At 42.6% G+C, this 23,107-nt stretch overlaps 1 protein-coding gene across 3 annotated transcripts in view; it reads right to left on the reverse strand.

Moving 5' to 3' along the window:
• The window catches only part of LOC114614827 (alcohol dehydrogenase 6), a 35,158-nt gene extending 13,962 nt beyond the window's left edge, over window positions 1-21,196 (reverse strand). The window contains exons 1-6 of one of the 3 annotated variants that reach the window (XM_028760478.1): window positions 21,103-21,175; window positions 17,581-17,787; window positions 11,635-11,736; window positions 10,373-10,514; window positions 1,168-1,255; window positions 865-1,075 (exon numbers count right to left, since the gene is read on the reverse strand). In XM_028760478.1, the coding sequence (XP_028616311.1) occupies window positions 865-1,075; window positions 1,168-1,255; window positions 10,373-10,475 (402 nt within the window). In that variant the 5' untranslated portion in view covers window positions 10,476-10,514; window positions 11,635-11,736; window positions 17,581-17,787; window positions 21,103-21,175. The other 2 variants (XM_028760476.1, XM_028760477.1) reach the window with 2 other exon arrangements.
• Between the last annotated feature and the right edge of the window lie 1,911 nt (window positions 21,197-23,107).

Here is a 23,107-nt window from a genome sequence, read left to right on the forward strand (position 1 = left end):
TTGTATCCTATGCACAGTCTTTCTTCCGGTTCCTGGACACTCAAGATGATCAGCTTTGTCTCACTCTGGATTCCCTGCCACGACTTACTGCCCCTTGAAACCCCAACACCTCAGAGCCAAACCAGCATGGACCACATGTCTGAGGTAGGTATGAATAAGATTGTCGTAGGTGTCTTCTCACAGCGACACACAACTGACTAAGACACATCCCAGTCTCTGTGTGTAGTGTTGAGACTAAAGGACAGTGGACAATGCAAAGGCTTAAATATCAATGGCCCCTGAAAGAATTGAGCTGGGTAGGTTAGAGTAATATTTCAGGGGGAGGGGGAGAGGGAGGAGGGAGGAGGAGGGGAAGGAGGAGGGGCTTAACTGTAGCCCATTCAATCAGAATGAGATTCCCTGGCTGGCGCAATCACCGCTCTGCTAGTTCTCTTATCTATTGCTACACATAGGCCTGTACACACCAGGCATGTATTCTGTCCTTGATGTACGCCTTCAGCACCGCCCCTAGTGTTACTACTAATTAATATACTATTCAATTAGAATGGAAGCTTGACGAGTTTTTTTTTTTTTTTTTTCCTTCAGATGAACAGTGAAAAACGTCACCATTTCTCATTGCATGAACTGGAGTACGGAAAGATACAATTGTAATTGTGTTATATTTAAAGTCTGTATACCTGTACTCCTGAATGGCGTGGGGTACCTGTGCAGGCAATCCAATAATTCAATAAACTAAACAGTGCCTAGCGGTCAGTTTATATATGTTTCTTCAGGTGGTCTGACCAGGCAGCACTCTGATGTGAGAGGTCTTTCAGCTTCTTTTCCCACTAATTCTATTTTAAAATGGATGTAAGTGCTTCTCACCTTGGCAGAGTTGATTGCAGCACCATACCCAGTGGCAAAGCCACAGCCAATTATGCACACCTTCTCCAGGGGAGTGCCTTCATCAATCTTGGCAACTGAGATTTCCTTTATGACTGTGTATTCACACAAGGTGCCTGTAGCAATATATTGATGCACCAACTTTCCCTTGCAGGTAATTCTGCCTTCAGCTGCCAGATGTTTCCATGACAGTCTTTGATAGATGAAAGGAAACAAATTGTACTTTTTATTAAAAAGCTTAAATCTCTTCAAGTGGAACTGAATTAGACGTTTAAAAAGACTTACCTAATTTCTGTACAAATATTGTTCTTGGAATTCAGGCAAGTATTACATTCTCCACACTGTGGCAGACATAATACGATAACTTTATCACCTAGAAAGGCAAAGTGATTTATTAGGATGAAATAGCAGAGTAGTCTTGTCTCTTAGGATGTCAACAGCAAAGCACGGAGGACATGTGATAATGGAGAGTTATTTCCACATTCAACTGTGCTTGATCACAAGTGGATATTTTCAGTGTCCCCATATGGCCGTGGCTGAATCTCTAGGAGCTGGCTCCAGATCTGCCCACTTTGTAAGGCATGTTTGGAATACCACGGTGAGCAGTTTAGTTACGTGCCTTTAAAACCCGCATCTACTGCTCTCTGTGCTGACTTCCGCTGTAGGACCAGAGTTAAAGTAGTGTGCACACTGTGCTCACAGAATAAGTCAGAATTAGGGCCTGACTGCCCACAGGTGTACTCTGTGTTGTACTTCCTCCAGTGTGGAAAGAAAGGGAAAGAAAGTATATTCCTATTCTTATTTATTTATTTTAGTATTTCTATGTCCAAATCAGGAGGGGAGATCAGAGAGTCTGCTTGGGATGAGCTCGCTGACTGCTTGTTGCCTGTTCCCGCCAAGTAGCGAAATCTGTTATCCATTATAATTTAAAAGCTTTGTTAGAACTTAAGCTCTTCTGTTTTGGTTCTAGGAAGTCAAAGACCTTTACAGTGGAAACTTCAAAAGTGAGAAGAAAGAAGTTGAGGACATTAGAAAAAGGAAAAACTCTTGTGTTTATGGGTTGGGAGATTGATCATTGTGAAAATGACCATCATATCAAAAGAAATGTACAGGTTCAGTGTAATCCCTATGAAACTTCCCATGACATCCATCATGGAAATAGACACCTCCCCCCAAAAAATTCCTAAAATTCATATGGAAGACCCAGGATCACCTACACACTCCTGAACAAAAAGAAAAAGTCTGTATTGTATATCATATTATATTTAAATTTATATGACAGAAGTGTAATGATGACATAAAACTGGACATGTTCTTGATCATATGGATAAGAATAGAAGACCCAGCCTTAAGTGCATATAATTATAGCCATCTGATAGTTGGCAAAAATCTACCCTGGAGGGAAGACAACTGCTTTCACATATAGTGATGAGAAAACTGGAGGTACATATATGGAGGATGAAATAAGACCCATATCTAGCACTTCTCCTCCTCTTCAAAAGAGAAGAAGGGGGAGGAGGAGGAAGAGGTGGGGGAGGAGGAGGAAGAGGTGGAGGAGGAGGAGGAAGAGGAGGAGGAGGAGAAGGAGAAGGAAAAGGAGAAGAAAAAGAAGAAGAAGAAGAAGAAGAGGAGGAGGAGGAGGAGGAGGAGGAGGAGGAGGAGGAGGAGGAGGAGAAAATTCAAATGAATCAAAGACTTTAGTGTAATCCCTAACACAGCTAGAAGATGACAGGAGAGCTGTAGAAGACAGCAGTGTAGGAAAGGGCTTTCTGAACAGGACTGCATTCACTCAGAAGTTAAGACAATAACTGACAAGTGGGGCCTCACACAACCACAAAGGGGACAGTCAACTGAGGGAAGAGTGTTGGGAGCCGCCACGAGAGCTGACAAAGTCCGCCATCGCTAGGTGGCGCTGTCGCCCGTAATTCTTCCTAGTACCAAGTAAACTGCGCATGTGCCATGGTTAGCCCGCCAAAGCTAAGCCCATCCCACGGCGTTTGGCGCGCTACGAGTAAGCAGCCAATCAGGGGGTGAATACCCCGCTCTGGGGTATATAGGCAGTGCTTTCCCACGCCTTCTCGTCTTCTACCACCATTTTGGTTTAGGGAAATAAACGTGTTTCTACGGAAGGATTCTGGCGCGTGTGTGTATGTTTTTTGCCGGCGAGACCACTACACGCGCGCCCCGCACATTTGGTGCCGTGAAACCCGGGAAAATCCATCGATCGCCGGCGCTGCTTAAAGAAGACCCTCCGCTCGTTTTCTCACGCGTGGAGTGAATCCAGAACCGTATGACGGGGTAATGTTCTCTGAGAGATAATGTTTGGTCTTGATTTTTTTCGTCTCCCTCCCCAGACAGTGCTGGTATTCTTCCTTCTGGTTTTGCAGGATGAGAAAAGCTGCTCGGTTATGGCGGCGGGCTGGGGAGTGATAGACGAATTATGGGCCCACATGTCAGAAACAGAGACAGAGAAATGGAAGCGCTTAAAAAGTCAGAAAAGAAAAGAGAAAAGGGACATATTTAAGAAATCAGGCCTCCCCGAGGACCAACCCACGGGGATGAGAGAGGAGAGGAAGAACACTCTCGGGAGAGACGGAAGGAAAGTAAGCCTCAGAAACAAACCTCTGTATCTGGTAAAGGAGCCGGGGTTTTTACGGCGTGATAGCTCTGAGTCGGAGGGGCTAACTTCCGAGTCAGAGGACTCAGATGTAGAGAGGGATGGGGAGGATAGATGCCAGCCGAATAGACGGCCGCCGCCACGAGATCGAGTTCTTGCGTTAGTGACGGTCAATTAGAGGCTGTGTTTACAAGAAAAATGTTTCGGGAGAGTCAGTCTAGGTGAATGAGGATTTTGCCTAGGAGGTAACAGCGAAACATAGGTCAGGAGAATTCTAAACAGGCATTGCCTGCGGCCGCTTCAGGTGGAAAGAGCAGGGTTAAAAGGAACTAGAAAGCAGGGTATTGAAGTGTTAAAATAACTACCCGCTAAATCTCCAATGAACGAGATGAAAAGTTACATTTTAAATAAGAGAGAGAGAGAAAGAGTTTTAAAAAATACAGGTGCCCTCTCTCTGAGCTGTGTCAACAAAAGGAATGAAAAGGCTATTTCAGAGTTCATCTAGAAACAGAGAATTCGGGAGACGTCCTGAACTTCTCTGTAGCTCCTAAAAGTTCTTTGTTTGTCCTTGGCGCGCCAATGTCCACGTGTTTGCCTTTTGTTTCGTTGTCTAAATGTTCTGTGTTTGTTACGTGTTCAAAAAGAAAGATCGTTAAAACTGCTTGATCCAACCTTTGAGAACTAGAAAAGGTCTTTTCAGGAATTGAGGTTGACATAAGCTGCTTTTAAAAGAGACCAGCAGCATTTTGGGTTTTATAAAGAAGCTAAGAGTCATTTTGTCCTAGAAAAATCTCTGTGACAAGGTACTTTTCTCTTAAAATTACAGCTAGAAATAGCACCAAATTTTGTTTGATCTGAAGATAAGATATATAGCCACTTAATTGTTGTTTCTAATTGGTTTTAAAAGTATAAAAATGTTCTACATGTCTTGGTTATAGACTATTGGCTTAAATTATTGGGTGTAATTAAAATTTACAACTTTGATAACGAAAGGTGGCGTAGAACTAGCTCAGTGTTAGAGTCGTTCAGAAACCAGGTATATAGAAAGTAAGATTTTAGACCAATGTCTCTTCAATGAGATTAAAAGCTGCTTCATGCATTCATGTGTAGAGAATTAACAGCAAAACTTTGTAGCATAGGGGTGGTCTGCTTGGTGTTGATTTTAGAAAAGATAAATCGTTTAAATTGGTTTTGCTTTTGCTTCTCAAAATTAATGGTTACACGCTAATGTTACAAAAGATATTTAAAAATTTAGTTAAACTGCCAGTATTCCATTGGCTACAGTTGGCAGTTGTAATCTTGAGTTTAAAAATTTTTTTTTGATTCGCCCATGTTATAGAAAGGGGGGGACAGCAGATAGAGTTAAATAAAAATATTTATAACAAGTTGTGATACAGTGCTGGCCTGCTAGAGATTAAGAACATTTACATTTAAATTAAGACATACAGGCTGAGATCTTAACGTGCTTGTAAGACAAGGTCAGTGTGATGTTAATCAGGTTAAACTGCCCACACAGTCCTCAGAACATACAAGCAAAGACGGACTTAGATACTTGTCTTTGCAATGAAATTGCATCCTCATGCAATCAGGTTCTGGCCATAACTACACAGAGCCATAGAGATGGGGAGTGTTTTAAATGTGGAAATTTAGATAGTTTTTAAAGTGACTGTCCCAGGAACAGAGACTTAAACAACAGCCAGGTGACCAAGGTTACCTGACACACCTGTCCTTGGTGCAAGAAAGATAATCCTTGGGCCAGGCCTCAGGATATAGGCCAAGATTAAAACATTTACATTTAAATTAGACTTTAACAGAGTAGTTGAGACAGGAGCTTAGATTTCAGACGTTCCTATTGTCCTGTCCCACCTCAAAAAGGGTGTTCCCTAAAAATTGTTTATTGCCTTGCTTGTTCCTTAGGGAGGTGTCAGCCTCAGACTCAAAAGAAATTCAAAACAGCTTTTGGGCCAGGCCAAAATTGTTGGGTGTGATAGAGACAAAATGGCCTTGGTTCCTCTGATGTATATTAGGTCTTATCAGTAACTAAAAACCTAATCTTAAATTAATAATTAAAAGAAAAAGGGTTTTAAAAGATTGATAGATACTGGGACTAATTAACAATTATTAGAGGACAAGATTGCCTTCAGCTTGGCTTTATTTGATACTTCACTCAGCTAAAAAGAGTTGGTTATTCAATTAATTCAAAAACCCTAGAGGCCGGGCGGTGGTGGCGCACGCCTTTAATCCCAGCACTTGGGAGGCAGAGGCAGGCGGATTTCTGAGTTCAAGGTCAGCCTGGTCTACAGAGTAAGTTCCAGGACAGCCAGGGCTACACAGAGAAAGTTCAAATTTAAGATTTATAAGACTAATGGGGCACTACAGCCTGACTTGCCTACTCCAGCTGCCATTCAAGTAAATGCATATAAAAAATTATTATAGATTTAAAAGAGTGTTCTATACAGTTCCTTTACCTCCTGGTAAAGGTGAGAGGTTTACATTAAGTGAAATTACTTGTGAATTTTGAGAGCCCATGAAGCCATTCATAAAAAAGGCTTGCCTCAAAGAATAATTAGTGGCCTTAAAAAATTTGTTGTTGCTTTAATACAAAAGGTTAAAGCGTTTAAATCTCTCAGTATATATTATTCATTGTATATTTTATTGGCTGATCTCTCTAAAGGAGTTTTCCACAAGCCCTTGCTCTAGTACAACGAGCTTTAAGATTTTAGAATACTTGTTGCTCCAGAAAAGTGATTCTCAAAAGTTGTTAACAGAGATTAATTGGCTAAAACCTCACTTTCAGCTTGACAGGCCAAAAGAAATGGTCAAATAAAAGGACATCTTGACCGGACAATGAAAAGGTCCAGATTCTATTTTATTAAAAGCCAGGGGAGCGGTCTGTGTGTTTCCACAGGAAGAAGACAATCCATTTTGGTTACCAGAACGGCTGACGCGACAACTCGCGATACTGGAAGGTGACACCCAGACAGACCCTCCAGGCTCTGATGATAGCCCTTGCACTGATCCAAGGGATACAGGTTCCTAGTATTTTTGTTTATTTTATCAAATTCCACCTTTAAGAATTGTACCAATAAAACCTGCTGGATGTCCCAGTGTTGGAATTCTAAAGATTCACTCGCACTATGGTTGCCAGAGTCACGCGATGGGTTCCCATCCCCGTGGAGACTCATTCCACTTTGTCATTATTTAGACAAAAAGGAGATTTGGTATAACTGCAGCCATAGTGACGACGATATTAATTAGTGCCGTTATCGCCACTGCCACTGAGATTGCTATGTCAACTTCTGTTCAGGTGGGCACTACCCCCAATTGTCAGCCACGGTGGCAGAGACTGTTAACCTTCAAACCTCCGCCAGTACCCTACTAAAAGGCGGGCTAATCATCCTTAATCAACGCCTTGATTTAGTGAGAGAGAGATTAGATATCCTCTTTCAACTAGCCCAATTGAGATGTGAGAGAAAACTGGGTACACTTTACATCACCAGTGTACAGTATAAAAACTTTACTCGTGTAACTAATCTGTCCAGAAAATTGTTTCAGTATCTTACAGGAAACTGCTCAGAAAACTTCAGTGAGACACTCAAAAAATTGGGAGCAGCTGTGGTGAACATCAACTCGACACACGTGGATCTGTCCCTGACTGAGAGACTGTCCTCCTTTCCTTTTCTTCCCTTTTTTAAGTGGGTGGGAATAGGCCGGTTTAGTTTACCCTAAGTTGTGGTTTAGTATTCATCCTTTGATTGGTTTGCGAACTCATAGCTCAATAGAATTTTGGCAAGGCTATTATTGGCCAGGCGTTTGTGACCAAAGTACTAGGGGCTTTCCCTGCAGTGTAGCTTTCACTGCTTCGAAAATGAGCAGTCCTCCCCTTGCGAGTGGTGGTGCTAAATGTTAGGCCATCAGCGTTGCACTCCAGAGATTTGCCCAATACACTGGGTCAGTGAGGAGTCTCGGCCTGGCTGATTCTTGTCTGTATAGCTGTGGTACCTGAGTTTTGAGACAAACAGCCCTTGCACCCCTAGGAGATGACTCCATTGCACAGGGATGGGTGTTTGCATCTCTTTCTGTTCCCCTTAGCCCTTGCACCCAGAGGACTTGTGTTTCCATTGCACCTGGTAGGGTAAGGGAGACGGTTTTAAACTGTTGGTTCTTTGATCGCTTATTCCCCCAAGATGGAATTTGCTTGATCAGGCCTTAGGTTTGAGTCATAACTGGTACCATGCTAGACAGGCTAAGGGCAGTCAGTTAGATAACTCCATCCTTTTGTCTCCAGACCGGCTGTCAATTGATCCCAACGACGGGAATAAGCTGATCTCATATGCCAGAGGTATACCACGAATGGTGATATTACCCGGTGACAGGCATTACGAGTGGCCACAACCTGGAGCGCACATTCAGAGAATGCCAGGTGTGGGTGCGCGACCCTCGTAGCCTAGCCAGAGCGCTCACCATTCTTTGGTGCTGGCTGTGAAGAAATGTCAGTCAGCCTAGACACGGGACATTGGCCAGTGTCTGTTTGACAAATCTAAAAGGAAATAGCCAGTAGACAGATTCCTCAGCCGCTGCACCCTAGGGCTTCTGGTAAAGACACCCTGTAAAGCCTCAAACATTTCTGTACACAGTCCCTGCCCACTAAGGTGTTCGTTCCACGGATAGAAGGTCTGGTAAGTCAATAACGGAGTGGACGGATAAGGCTCGGCCACCTAAGACAGGGCAGCCTCGGGTGGGGAGGCTGACCCCGTGACGGGTAAGAGTTTGAGCACCGCCCTCTAAAGAGACTCAGACCCGCCGTGAGATCCCCCAAAATTGGGAGTTACGAAACCTTCCCAGGGACCTCTGCCACCCTCTATATTTAAACAAAAAGGGGCAGTTGTTGGGAGCCGCCACGAGAGCTGACAAAGTCCGCCATCGCTAGGTGGCGCTGTCGCCCGTAATTCTTCCTAGTACCAAGTAAACTGCGCATGTGCCATGGTTAGCCCGCCAAAGCTAAGCCCATCCCACGGCGTTTGGCGCGCTACGAGTAAGCAGCCAATCAGGGGGTGAATACCCCGCTCTGGGGTATATAGGCAGTGCTTTCCCACGCCTTCTCGTCTTCTTCCACCATCTTGGTTTTGGGGAAATAAACGTGTTCATACGGAAGGATTCTGGCGTGTGTGTGATGTGTGTGTGTGCGCGCGTGTGTGTATGTTTTTTGCCGGCGAGACCACTACACGCGCGCCCCGCACAGAAGAGGAAGCCCAGGGTGTAAGAGAATGTTTGCAGCTGTGTATTTGATAGAGGATTAATATCCAGAGTGGACAAAGATCTCAAAGAACAAAGAATCAAGAAAACAACTAGGTTTTTTTTTTTTAAAATGGGTGAATGACCCTGAATAGTCAAAAGGAGAAGTGAAAGTGGCCAAGAAAATGGCCATCAACCTTAGAAAGAAGAGAGATGCATGTTAAAATGATTTTGAGAGTTCACCTTACGCAAGTCAGAATGGTTTAGGATCAAGAAACCAACTGCCAACAGGTGCTGCTGAAACATGGGGAAAGGGAGATCCCAGTTCCCGCTGGTGGCATTGCAGACTGGAAGCCACTCTGCACTCACAGACACCTTGGAAATAGTGTGGAGAATTCTCAAAAAGCTCAACGTTTATCTATTGCATAACCCAGTGTAACTGTTCTTCAGCATAAGCTCAAAGGACTCAATATTTGACTACACAGGTATTTGTCCACCATATTCACTGGACTTATTGAAAGCAGAGACAGAATGAAAGCTGCCTAGATGGTCTTCAGCTGACTAAAGTATAATAAAACACAATTCATTCACACAATGGTATCATTTCCAAAGAACGTGAATTCGTGAAACTTACAGATAAACGGATGGAGTTGGAAAATATACTCAGCGTCAAACGGAAGCCAGAAAGACAAACGCCAGATGTTCTCTTCTGTCTGTGGACCCTAGTTCTAAATCCATGAATTTGAACTTAAAACCTGAAGTAACCCCAGGAACCAGGAAATCAAAAGGAACCACGAGAGAGGCAGAGAGAAGTTGTTCCAGAGAGAAGGCCGTAGGACAAGGATGCTATGGAGGAGGAAATGGAAGAAACGAGGTCACGACCAAACTGGGAGGGGCAAATAGGGAATACAGAGGGAGAAAGAGTGAGGAACGATAAACAAGACTAAAGATATTTGAAAAAGCCACGATGAAAGATTATTTAATAAGCCTACTTAACAATAACCATATAATAAGTATGTATATACACACATATGTGTATATACATATATTACATACACAGTTCTACACATATCTATACATATATACACTTATATTCATACTATATACGCATTTACACACATATATACACACATATATATATATGTAAATACTCATACACACCCCCACACCCTGTTTAAATTGAATTGTCACACCTAAGGTGACAGCACTTTCTTCAGGAGCCAGAGGCTATCTGAACTCCCAGTGCCAGTGAAGGAACACCTCCCTTCAGGTTGTTGGTCAAGGGGATCCAAAAGACCCAACCAATCAATATTAGCCCATTGCCCTTGCTTTAATTAAACAATTGTTCAGTAGTGCATGCCGGTTTTTCCCATTTTCTGTAATTTTCCTCTTCATGTGTATCTTTATTAGGTAGAGATTTGGTGCATTCTACTTAAAAATATAAATCTGAAGAATAAACCTCTCTATGATTGTGGTGTAATTTAGAAACAATTACAACTCCTCCTCTCAGAAGTGGGCAGTGTTCTGCCTTTCATTTTGGTTGTTTCATCACAACACGCTTAAAGGATGGCCTTAAGTCGGTTTTCCACTGTGGATTCCAAGCCTTGTTGTTTCTCAGTGCCGGGCTTTGCTTCTTACCTGTTCTTACTGTGCTTACTTCTTCTCCAACACTCTCGACTATCCCAACGCCTTCATGACCCATAATGATGGGGCAAAGCTGAGAAAGCTGTTCAGTGTCCATACTATTGATATCAGTACCACAGATTCCTGTGGCCACAATCTGTGTGGAAAGCACAGAGAACAGAGGTTGCTCTGTTGTGAAGGCTTCAGACTGGCTGCTCTCTGAAGGTCCCTAGTGCGTTCACTTCTACTCAGCTCTCACCATTGGCAACTGTAATCATTATTTGTGTAAAGGAACAAAATGTTCTTTCTTAACTCTCTATCCTAGCTAAGGTTCATTTTTGCAAAGACAGTTAAAGTTTTGTTAACGGTCCTACTTCATTGCAAGTCCTAACTGTGTTGTTCTTGTGATGACATGATGATTGGGCATACATTGAAGCCTTGTGGTTCTAGAAATTCACCCACAAATCTAGTCTATGTCTATTCTTCTCCTCTGATTCAGTGGCTCCAGCATGCTTTGTCCTGTTATCTACAGAAGGCAAGTTTTCTACCTTTATCTATCATAATCACCTGAATAATTATGGCTACCAGCACCACCCCCATTTAGCCCCTCCACTGCTTACCATAATCTACCCTGCTCTGTATTTTGGATCAAATGCACAGGTGAGAGAGTCTGATTGTAGTTTGTCAGATAATGGCTGGGTGTCTTTGAGTCTAAAACCATTTGTAAGAGTTATGACCTTGGGGTGTAGTCTGTGGGGATTGCTAAATGCCATACTCATCATTCAGTAGAGAATAACTATCACAGAAGGTGCAGGAGAAGAGGGTATGGATTGTGTAGGTAAGGGAACTTAGAAATAGCTATCTCTCTGGAGTCCACCAGTAAACAATACATGTCTCCACCACTGAAATGAAAATAATCTAATGACCTTGAACTGTAAATCAGGTGAACTGCATCCTAGCTTGCTGGGAGCCAGTTAGATTCATCTGGGGATATGTGACATGCCTAGCCAATCAACTCCTAATTTGAGATGAGATGCAGTTAGCATTTCCCAAGCTCTCTAGTAATTCCAAGCATGCAACTAAACTTAAAAAAAAAAAAACAAAACAAAACATCGAACTAGTTTTCTTATTCAACTCAGCAGTGTAAAAATGTACTAATCCTCCCTAACATTTTCTAGACAAAAGAATATGTAGTTTTAATTTTGAATAGGAAATTCTGGAAAGGATATACAGCGAACGGCTTTTGTTTTGATATAGAAATGTTGAATTTGTTTTACCTTTATTCGGACCTCTTTCGCTTTTGGTGGGGCCACTTCTATCTCCTCAATGGCAAGTGGGGCTCTGGGCTTCCAGAGTATAGCAGCTTTGCACCTGATCACCTGGGTAGAGTAGATGGAGAAAGGGATACCGAAGAGGTTCAGGAAGACTCATATTAATCATCACTAGAATGTACTTAATTCATCTATACTCAGTAGGAAAAAATGAAAAAGTCTAAATATATGCTGAATATATGTTTTCACCCCACTATAATTTTTTTATTATGTTTTCAGCTTCTATATTCAAGTCAGTCTGACAAATATTGCTTATATTTATAGGAAAGCACATGTATAACGGTCCTGTTATGTAGGCCAGTCTGCCCTTGAACTTATGATCCTCCTGCCTCCGCATCCCTGGGCTGTCATTACAGGCACACACCACCAGTCCTGGCTGGAAGCCATGCATTTGCTGTTATTATGAATGAAATAGACCACTAGTTACTTTATAATTGTGATGATATTATGTCATGTGCCAGCCTCATCTTGCAAGAGTGTTCTGAGGAAGGATGTCTGGGTGTGGTGGAAGAATGGCTCAGAGTCAGTGAAGGATGCAAGCTGACAGCTCTGTGATCTGCTCAAGATAGCTCTCTCATGCAGACCAAAGACCAGACTTTTATTTACATAAACTACTTCCTTAGAAATTGCATATCAGTTTAACCATTTATCCCAGGTTCCCTTTTGATCATTCCATGAATTAGCATTTTATGACCTTGACCCATGACCTTAAAAATTCAGAGCATGTTTGAGACAAATGAACCAGACAGCATTTTTTTTTTTTTTAAGCATTGCAAATCCTATGCAGTTTGCTGGGCAAAGTACTTGTGGTTGCCAAGTTTAGACATAAAGGCTATTTCTATGTGAGAAAATTAGCTTTAAGTATAACACTTTTTCTAATTTTTTTTTTTTGCAGGTTATCAAGCTCTTGTTTGTGTAGATGCGAGCAGCATTGAAGCTCATATTTATAATTCTTAGTTACCTCAACATATTCCTTTAATCTTTGCATTTTTCTTCTTTATCTCAGCAACTCCAAGGCTTACTATTGGAAAGTATTAAGTGATCCCAGAAAGTAGGAATATTATTAAGCCATCATCTCTTTTTCTTGATACCAGCCTTTTCCCTCTTTGACCAAATCATGTCTCTGTCTTTAATATCTTTCTGATTAAGCTGACTCACTAGTGCAGCTGCCTCTGTTCTTTCAGGTTCGTAGAGCCCCTCATACTATTCATATTGGAGCCTTACATTTTGCATAGTTGAGGAGTCCTGTAAAGAACAGCATAATCTTACACTAATTTATATATTTTTGAACTCATGTTTTCAGAGTTCTTTCCCACAGCCTTAAGGGCTGTCCTGAAGGTCACAGACATTATATTGCTGAGAATTACCAGACACACTCTCACTTCCCAGAATCGTGCTGCTTCTGATTATCAAGGAGTCATTAACCTTCCCCAATGAAAGAACATGAAGTAAAATATGTATATTATTATGCAAGCAAGCCTTAATGTTTTCAGCAACCATCAGGAGACTCATGTCCTGCTGGCTCTGCCACAGGGGCAGGAACCATGTCACACTGTCTTTTCTGTAGCCATGCTGGACCCAGTAATATTACAGTGTGGGGTTATTTGTGATCCAAGGTCTGAGGGATCTTGGAAACAGTGAGCTATGGAGTAAAGAGTGAACACCATCTGATGGTGGTGATCATAAATGCTAATCACTGGAGAATGGTGTTAGAGAGCGAACTGATGGCAAAGTATTGTAGAGTGAAAAATTATAGATACTGGGTATATAGAATCCTTTTTAGACATATAAAATATTCTTTAGGCTTTCTTTATAAAGACATGGAGAAACCAAGCCATGAAGCAAGTTAGGAATGTGGAAAGACCAGTCACCATTACTGGAACTGGCCTATCTGCAAAGAGAAAGGAAAGAATGCAATGAACTAGGTGGAACCAAGCTGAGAACCAAGTTGAGAACCAAGCTGGGAACCGCAGTGACAGGGCAAGGCCGAAGTAACAGGGCGGGACCACATTCTTGAGAAAGATAAGCGTACAGAGAGCTTTCACCTGACCCTGACTCATGTAGGTTGGGTTCCTTTGGAATGTTCCACTATTTTTATGTTATGCCACCTCAACAACCCCTCATTCCCCTCCCCATTCCTTGGTTTGTGGTTTTTCCCTTTAAAAACTCATCTCAAACTGGCTGTCGGGGTCAATTCAGCTCCTGCATGGGCATATGAATTGACTGGCAGCTAGTTGTCACGCCCTAATAAATCTCGCAATTGCTCTGGTACATGGTGTCTCGAGCAGATTACTGGGTGGTCGCGACTTTCTGAGACTTGAGTGAGGGTCTCCCCTCTGCGGAGGTCTTCAGTATGCCTTATAGGTTCTGTTAGCAGTCCATCATCACCATATTACAAATTATCTTATATTTTTATGCATTTAGTCACTACTTTTATGTAGATGACTTTCACAAACTTCTGCTGTATTTATGGGGATCTTTCCCCCAAAGATTTAGACAAGTATTTATAAGTTGTTTGAATACCTTCCATGTACTACAAAGTCAATATGTTAATATACAAACAAACCATTTTTTCTCTCATCTGTACTTTTAGAGAACACAGTACACAGTTTGCTAATCCCTAATAACCTGACCTTTCCTCTACCACATTCAAAGCAGAATTACTCATTATGCTGAGGCCATGATGAGTGCCACCTATAGGCTTAGAGTTTTCAAAACTTACTTTAATAAGGGTTCTCAAACACTTTGATACCCTGTCCTTTCTAGCTCACAGTCCAAAAGTAGGGGAGAAAGATGGTAAATAGGACAAGGTGGATATGGACCTATTTAGTAGTTCTTTGGGCAATTCCAATCTCTGTTTGTCAGGATACCAGCAGTACAGTTCAGTAATGCCAGGATACCAACAGTCCAGTTTAAAAGTGTCACCAAACACAAATGAGCAATGATGGCACAATCCAGCAGAAACTACTAAGCCTCTGCCAAATTGGCACGAGTCAGCAGAGTGGCCAGGACCAGCCAGAACTTCAGGAATTCTCTTCTATGCCTCTCTCAACAAAGGAAAGATCAGTAAAGTTGCCAACAAAGAGTCGCACAGCTAGTTATGTAAGCACTCTGTCACAGTCCATTGAGTCCTATTTATACCTTCTCCAAATATCATATGTCCTCCAATGTCTTGCCTCACCAAAATACCATGTGAGTAAGTATCACATGACACAACTAGAAACTTTCACTTCATAGAAGAATGCAAATGGATCTATATTTATCAACCTACACAAAACTCAAGTCCAAGTGTATCAAAGACCTCAATGTAAAACCACTTACACTAAGTCAAATAGAAGAGAAAGTGAGGGAATAGCCTTGAACACATTGTCACAGGAGACAACTTTCTGAACAGGACACCAACAGCTCAGGCACTAAGATCAACAATATAAAGAACTCAAGAAATTAGACACCAACAAACCAAATAACCCATTTAAAAAATGGAATACAGAGCTAAACAGATAATTTTCAACAGAGGAATCTCTAATAGCTGAGAAGCACTTAAAGAAATGTTCAATATCCTTAGTCATCAGAGAATTACAAATCAAAATGACTCTGAAATTCCACTTTACACCCTTCAGAATGGCTAAGATAAACTCAATGAACATCATAGGCTGGCAAGGATGTGGAGCAAGGGGAACACTCTTCTATTGCTGGTGGGAGTGTAAACGTGTACAACCACTCTGGAAATCAATTTTGCAGTTTCTCGGAAAATTGGGAATAGCCCTACCTCAAGACTCACTCCTACCCAAGAGATGCTCGACCATATCACAAGGACAGTTGCTCAACTATGTTCATAGCTGTGGGACTGCATAAGGGTATTCTGTGTCATGGCTGGGCAGTTGCCTAGAACCCCAAGACTCTGCATGAGAACTGGCAGGAGTTTGGCATGCCCCAAGAACCCAGGGTCCTGAAAAGCAGTCTAGCTTCCATAGATCTACATTGTTCAGTCACGTAGGACAACCCCTCCCAAAGTGCACAGGTAGAGGGTATGACTAGAGGCCTCAGGGCCTAGGGATTTACATACTAATGAAGGGCAGAAGGTGGAGTAAATTAAGCATGCCTCCCCAGATCCTCCCCAGATCCTCCCCAGATCCTCCCCCAATCCTCCCCCTTTCTCCCTCCCTATATAACTCAGGACTGCCCTGAGTTTTAGGGGGATACGCCTAGATCCATCCACCATCCGCCATGACAATAAACCTTTCTGGAACCAAGGACTTCCTCGTGTCATTGGGGCCTGCTGCCACCAAAGCCTCCAGGCTGCTGGAACATTAGACGTTCCTCCTGCATGTGGGACTAGCTGCAGCGTGGAAACCCCTGGGGATACCACAGCTGCAGCCTGTAATTTTCCCCACACATAGCAGTTTCATTCATAGTAGCTAGAAACTGAAAAAAATCCAGATGCCCTTCAACCAAAGAATATATTTTAAAATGTGGTTTAAAAATTTTTTTTTACACATTTTTTTTTACACATTGGAAAACTACACAGCTACTAATAACAAGAACATCATGAAATTTCCAGGCAAATGGATGGAACTAGAAAATATCATCCAGAGTGAGTTAACCCAGACCCAGAAGGGCATTCACAGAATGCACTCACTTATAAGTAGATATTAACCATATAGTACAGGATACCCATGCTTCAATCCACAGACTCAAAGAAGCTAAATAACAAGGAAGGCCCAAAGTAGATGCTTGAACCTCACTCAGAAGGGGAAATAAAGTAGTCATTGGAGGTGGGTGGAGGGGACGTGGAGGGGAATGAGGTAGGTGGGGGGAATCAGGTGTAGGGAGAGCCAGGGAGAGAGGGGAGGAAGAGTGAATGGAAATTTGTGAAGAGGGTGAAGTTATCTCTAGGATGTATCAGAGACCTGGGGTAGAGGAAGCTCCAGGGAGTCTGTGAGGGTGACTCTAGCTGAGACTCCCAGCAGTGAGGGATATGGAGCCTGAAGTGGTCACCTCCTGTGGCCAGGCAGGACTCCCAGTGGAGGGGTAAGGACAGCAACTCACCCACAAAAACTTTGATCCAAAATGTGTCCTGCCTACAAGAAGCGCAGGGACACAGAAGGAACAGAGACTGAGAGAAGGCCAACCAACGGCTGGCCCAACTTGAGATCCCATGGGCAAGAATCAATTCCTGTTAATGATACTCTGTTTTGATCCCAGACAGGAGCCTAACATAACTGTCTTCTGAGAGGTTCCACCCAGCAGCTGATGAGAAAAGATGCAGGAACCAACAACCAAACATTAGATGGGGCTGGGGAGCCTTGTGGAAGAGTTGGAGGAAGGACTGAGGGACCTGGAGTGGATAGGGACTCCACAAGAAGACTAACAGAGTCAATTAATGTGGACCCTTGGGGGCTCCCAGAGACTGAATCATCAACTGAAGAGCCGCACGGGGAGAGGATGTACCTAGTCCTACAGTGGCTTGAGGTGCCAGGGTGAGTTGGTACCCAGGGTAGACCTCCCCTTCTCAGAATGAAGGTAAGTGGGCATTGGGAAAGGGTCATGTGAGGGGTGTGCCAGGAGGAAGGGGGCCACAGTTGGGATGTAAAGTGAATGAATGAATGAATTTACGAGAAAAAGGGCTGGAATAGAAACTTTCTGTCAAATAGTTATTAAAATTATTCAAGTCCGATAATTATTAAACCAGTTTCTTTCGAATCTCTGTGAATGTATACTTTCTTGTTGCTTATTAAAATGATTCAAGTCAGATAATTGTTAACCAGTTTCTTTGAAATCCCTGTAAATATGTACTTTCTTGTTGCTTGAAGGAGGTTCCTATGAATCTATATGGTAGGTTTACTCAAGGAGAGAGCACAAGATGTGGAGTTGTACAGTGTCCCCCCTTACCCAGGATAGTCTACTTTTAGTGTCTGCCTTTCCCGCAGCGGTGCCAGAGCTTTGTTAAGTGTATTCTTTTCAAGAACCTGCTCATTGTTTTCTTCATGTTCGCCATTGCTTGTTGTTTTTAAGCGTGTTATCCTCTGCTGTTCCCTTTCCTGCTTTCTCTCTTCTCTTTGCTTGACCTTATTATAGTCTTCTATTTCTGGGTCAGACCTGGAAGTAGGACCTGGAATTACTGATTTGCAACCTTACTTTTCTGACATGGTGACATAGCTGTGTAGAGACCCAATTTAGTGTGGATTTAGCTGGGCCACGAAAATGTCGATGGACATTTTCAGTTTCATTCACTGCGATATGTTAAGAAAATTCCTGGGCTGGAGATAGTTCAGTGGTTACAAAGCATTAGCTACCTACCAATCAGAGAACATCCATGGCACGGACCCATGCCCTCTGCACATATGTAACAGTTGTGTAGCTTAGTGTTCATTTGGGACTCCCAACAGTGAGAGCATGGGCTGTCTCTGACTGTTGCCTGACTCTGGGACCCCTTTCCCCTAGTGGGCTGACTACTTTAGCCTCAATAGGAGAAGATGCACCTAGTCTTACTGCAACTTGAAATGCTAAGGCTAGTTGATAACCATGAGAAGCTTCCACTTTTCTGAAGAGAAAGGAAGAAGGAGTGGATTAGTGGGGAAAGGGAGGAGGAAGGGTAGGATTGGAAGGAGAGGAGGGAGGAAAAACTGCAGTTGGGATGTACTGTACTGTAGGGATTTGGGGGTGCAGACCACTCATAACTGTTTTGAGCTAATGCTAACAATAGGGTTGATGCAGATGGGACAGCAGTCAGATCGCCTCAGAGAGTGGTTAATCTAAGAGGCCAAGATAATGCCAAGGTGATGGCAGAGATTCAGAACATAACAGCCATTTGGTGGTAGCAGGTATTTTAGGAGCATGCTGTGCAACTGAATACAACAGGTGAGATTGTTAGCAGTACTGCAATTCTACTGAGAACACAGAAAAATAGCTGGGGCAGCTTTGTCCTTATTGGAGGAAGAGAACAGGTGAGAAGGCCATTTAAAGAATCCTCAGCAGCCTTTGCTAGGTTTCAACAAGACTGGCGATTCTGCCACCACTGTCGTTCACCATAAGATGTAGAGCGTGGAGAAGCCACTTGTCTGTCTCAGGCATTCAAGGAGACTTTCATCAGCCAACTTACATTCAGAAGTCAGTCACTGAGTTTCTTTTACTGTATCCTCATGAGGAAGAGACAGTCAGTGAGGAAGATTTTTTTCATGTTATGATTAACGCAAGTCCTACTTAGCATTGTGAAACTGTGTGGCTGTCTGGACACTGTATCATAACCTTCATACTAGAACCCTGTAAATGGATACATTCTCTCTCTTTTTTTTTTTACATCTTGATTGATATAACTCATATTTGCTAGATCGAGTTATATTGATCTATGTAACTATGCAATCATCTGTTTGTTACGTTAGACTCCTGCACAGGGAGTAGACACTTGGAAACATATGAGACGTCAGTTAAGGTAACTGTTCCATGGTCAGTGCATTTTCAGCAATAGATGCCTGAGCCCATGGACCAGGTACAATGCTCAGTGGAGATGGCCAGGACGGGCCAGACCTGAGAGAAACCCTGATACTTGCTGTTAACGTCACAAGCAGACAGCAGCAGCTAATTGGTACTCTAAAAGAGAAGTGTATTTTTAGTGGGATTGTGTTACAATATCCAGGGACACCATTTGGGTGTCCTGAATAATTTTTCAAACCTGAGTTTGACAGCATGGCCTTTGGTAGTCTCCTTTTATCAGTAAACACAAAAGGTTTGGGTGCAGAAAAGACACACAACACCTGTCAGAAATACACGTCTAAAAAGTGTGTGCTGTGGTTGTTGGTAAACACAAGTTTTAAAAGTTTGGCCTCAATATTTAAGAATATAACACTGTTTCCACTTCCCCTGAAGAGAGAGATATCACAGCATTGAAGTAAGTTAAGGTCTTGTCCTGTATCTGGGCAGTGTATCTATTTTCCAGACAAAGAACTGTTAGTGAGAATTTTTTCCAAATAATCTCTCATATGGCTATGTACAATATCTGAGGATTATAGTTCACTGAGCTGTTAAAGAACATTGATTATTTTAATTCTTGTTATATTTTTTCTGCTGAGTGTTTAAGAACATGTAAGTGGTTAGAATGAATTCTTTTGTTCCCTCCCAAGGGCAGTTAAAGACCTGGTTCTCAGGTATGACTTGGGCTTGGGAGAAGACCCTGGCTTGTTGAGTCTTTCTTTTGTCTTTTAGTCTATCTACGTGAGGGTAAGTCAGAGGCCTTGCTTGACTGTTGCAATTTTCCCTCTGTGTTGATCAACCTCTTGGCAGACTGGACGATGGGTAGAATCCATTCAGTGGCATAGACAAAGCCTCCCAAACAAGAGAGCTGTCCCCACAGTTACAGGACATTTTGAAAGATGTTGTACAGTTCCCTGGGACTTAGCTGCTCTTGTAGGATGAGGGGAATATATCCTAGACTTTAGTTTCTCTGACCATATCAGTGTGGGTTTCTGAGTGTGGTTATAGAACACCCAGAAGGTCAGTTGTACCAATTTGTTATTTTTAATTAATCTGTAATGTTATGGTAAAGTTTAACCGGAAATTAAACTGTGTCTGTTGGATCAACAGGTATTCCTGTCACTCTGGAACTGTTAGAAAAGAAAGTTCAATCCTATATCCACCAAATTAAATTCAGTTAAGGTCTCCAGATGGTAAAAAATCTGGGAAGGAAGACTTATACAGTCAATTTATCAGTAAAATATAAATTAAATAAAATTGTTCTTTTTGTAAAAGAATTGAGGAGATGTACATGCAAAGAAAATAAAAATCCAAGGTTTTATAATTAATTCCTACATTAATTTCTTCAGTCTCAAATTACATTTTAAATATCAAATATAAATAAAATGGAAAGAAAGTTTATTTAATCCGTCGTCCTAACTACTATTTGTACTATTGGTATAATTGTTTTTGACCGTTTGAACACTTGGTTCTCCATTATTCTTAGGCAGTACTTAATTATGGTTTAAATTGGTATTTTTTATATCACAAATGCTGTGTATGTTCATTACAAGAGATTTTGAAATGGAAGAAAAAACCCCATGTGTTTCTCCTTACATTGAAAAGCCTTGGCGTGTCCTTCCATGGAGTCATATATACACAGCATTTCAGAATCTACATCCCATCGGTTCACGTGCCTTAACTACACGCTCTGCATGGATGGATGTCAGAGCACGGGTAACTCATTTCCTCCCCATCCCCTTTAAATCCTGTGGGAGTGCCCTGGACACTTTGGCAAATCAGAGTCGTTCTTCTCTAGAGCAGAGTTCTAGCTTGGGGACTGCTCCTAACCTTAGTTGACTTCAGTCACGGTGCCTCTAGTGTAACCGGGAAGCAAGCATCTTCAGCAAGTGTGCAAAGACACAGCAGAAGCAGCAGCCCAGTGCTGACAGGTTATTCACTTACTTTTCCCTGGGTGCCCATTCTCCTTGGGAAGCTTGCTTTGGAAGTGTCTTGCTGACTCTGGCCTTTCACCTCTACCCAGAATGCTCTGTGTCCTGTGCTGGGGACACTGGATAAATAGCACTCCTGCTGGCTGGTTCTCCAATCACAGCCCTGCCTGAGCTGGCATTTGTACTGTCATAGTTCATCTATAAACCCATCACTGCCAGCTGCCACCAAGACTTTTTCTTTAATTAGCTTACCTTTTATTATTAGATTTTATTGTTAGATTACCTTTTATTACAATATATCGAATAGACAAAGTGCACTAATTGTGTAAGGCTGAGATACAAATAGCTCCCAAGCAAAGGTCATCTCAGTTGTTCTGGAACGTCCCTCCATTCTGTTTATACCCAGATAATAATTTCCTTGCACATTTGTCATATTTGTGTTTTTCTATTGAATAGTTAAATTTCGGTTATTAAGGAGTTTGTGTGAATAGACTCAGAGTGTATACACTTCATGTGTGCCCCCCGCTTAGTTCTGTTCCTTAAACCCTCACAGTGCCTTTAGTTGTAGTTTGTTTTCTTACTGTTGAACACTCTACTGTATGAACCCACCATAATTCATGGATCCCCCTTCCCATCTGTTTTTTTCTTTCTAATCAGAGTGAGTCAGCAGCTGCATAAACATTCTCTTCACAAAGCCTGCAGCACACCTGCTCCAGTTTTCTCAGGAGACATTCTGGACGGACACATACAGCACATGCTAGCAAGTCAATGCTGACCGTTGGAACATTGAAACAGTTTTGTGCGGGATGCTAAAAAGCCACTGGCTCAGAAGCTGCCAGAATTGCTTTCAACTCTGCTGTAGTCAGGGAGCCCTTTACTCACTGCTGCGGAGCCACTCTCACTGTCCCTTGGACGAGGCTGACAAACAGTCCCAGTGGCTCGAGTCTCACAGTGTCCTCCAAGGACAGGAGTGCTGCGCTGCCCTTGAGGACCAGTGCCTAGTGCCTACCTCAGCTACTTGGGCTCTGACCACTGGTGCTATGGGCCAGAGCTCTCTAGAGTCACACGTGATGGCTGGTTGAGAAAAGGAATGTCTCCAAATAATTAACAACTCACAAAGATTTTTTATAATTGGTTATTTTATTTATTTACAGTTCAAATGTTGTCCCTTTCCCGAGTTTCCCCTCTGCAAAGCCCCTATCCCATCTCCCCTCCCCCTGCTTCTATGAGGGCACTCCCCCATCCACCCACCCTCTCCTGCCTCACCGCCCTAGCATTCTCCTTACACTGGGGCATCCAGCCTTCACAGGACCAAGGCACTCCCCTCCTATTGATGCCAGATAAGGCCATCCTCTGCTGCATATGTAGTGCGAGCCAAGGGTCCCTTCATGTATACTCTTTGGTTGGTGGTTTAGTCCCTGGGAGTTCTGGGTGGTCTGGTTAGTTGATATTGTTCTTTCTATGGGTTTGTAATCCCCTTTGGCTCCTTCAGTTCTTCCCCTAACTTCTCCATTGGAGTCCCTGGGCTCAGTCCGATGGTTGGCTGAACTCACAACATTTTTAAGATTATATTCTATTTTTAAGTTTACAACCTTAGACCAGTGTAAAAAGTCACGTAAGCTCTCACAGAGACTGAACCACCAACCAAAGAACATGCATAGGACAGACCTAGGCTCACTACACATATGTAACAGATGTGTAGCTTGATCTTCATGTGGGACCCTTAATAAGTAGAGTAGGGGCTGACCCTGACTCTGTTGCCTGCCTTTGGATCTTTTTTCTCTAACTGGGCTGGCATGTCTAGGCTCACCAGGAGAAGATGTGCCTAGCCTTGTTGCAACTTGATCTGCCTAAGCAAGCAGGTTGACAACCATGGAAGGCTTCTTTCTGGAGAGAAAGGGAGGGGAGGGAGTAAGTGAGGTGAGAGGGAGGGCCTGGGAGGAGAGGAGGGAGGGGAAGTTTCAACTGAGATGTAAAGTAAATAAATTAATTAATTAAAAAAATCACTAGCTATAATT

This window comes from Grammomys surdaster, unplaced genomic scaffold (genome assembly GCF_004785775.1).
Source record: "Grammomys surdaster isolate TR1022 unplaced genomic scaffold, NIH_TR_1.0 126531, whole genome shotgun sequence".
NCBI lineage: Eukaryota > Metazoa > Chordata > Mammalia > Rodentia > Muridae > Grammomys > Grammomys surdaster.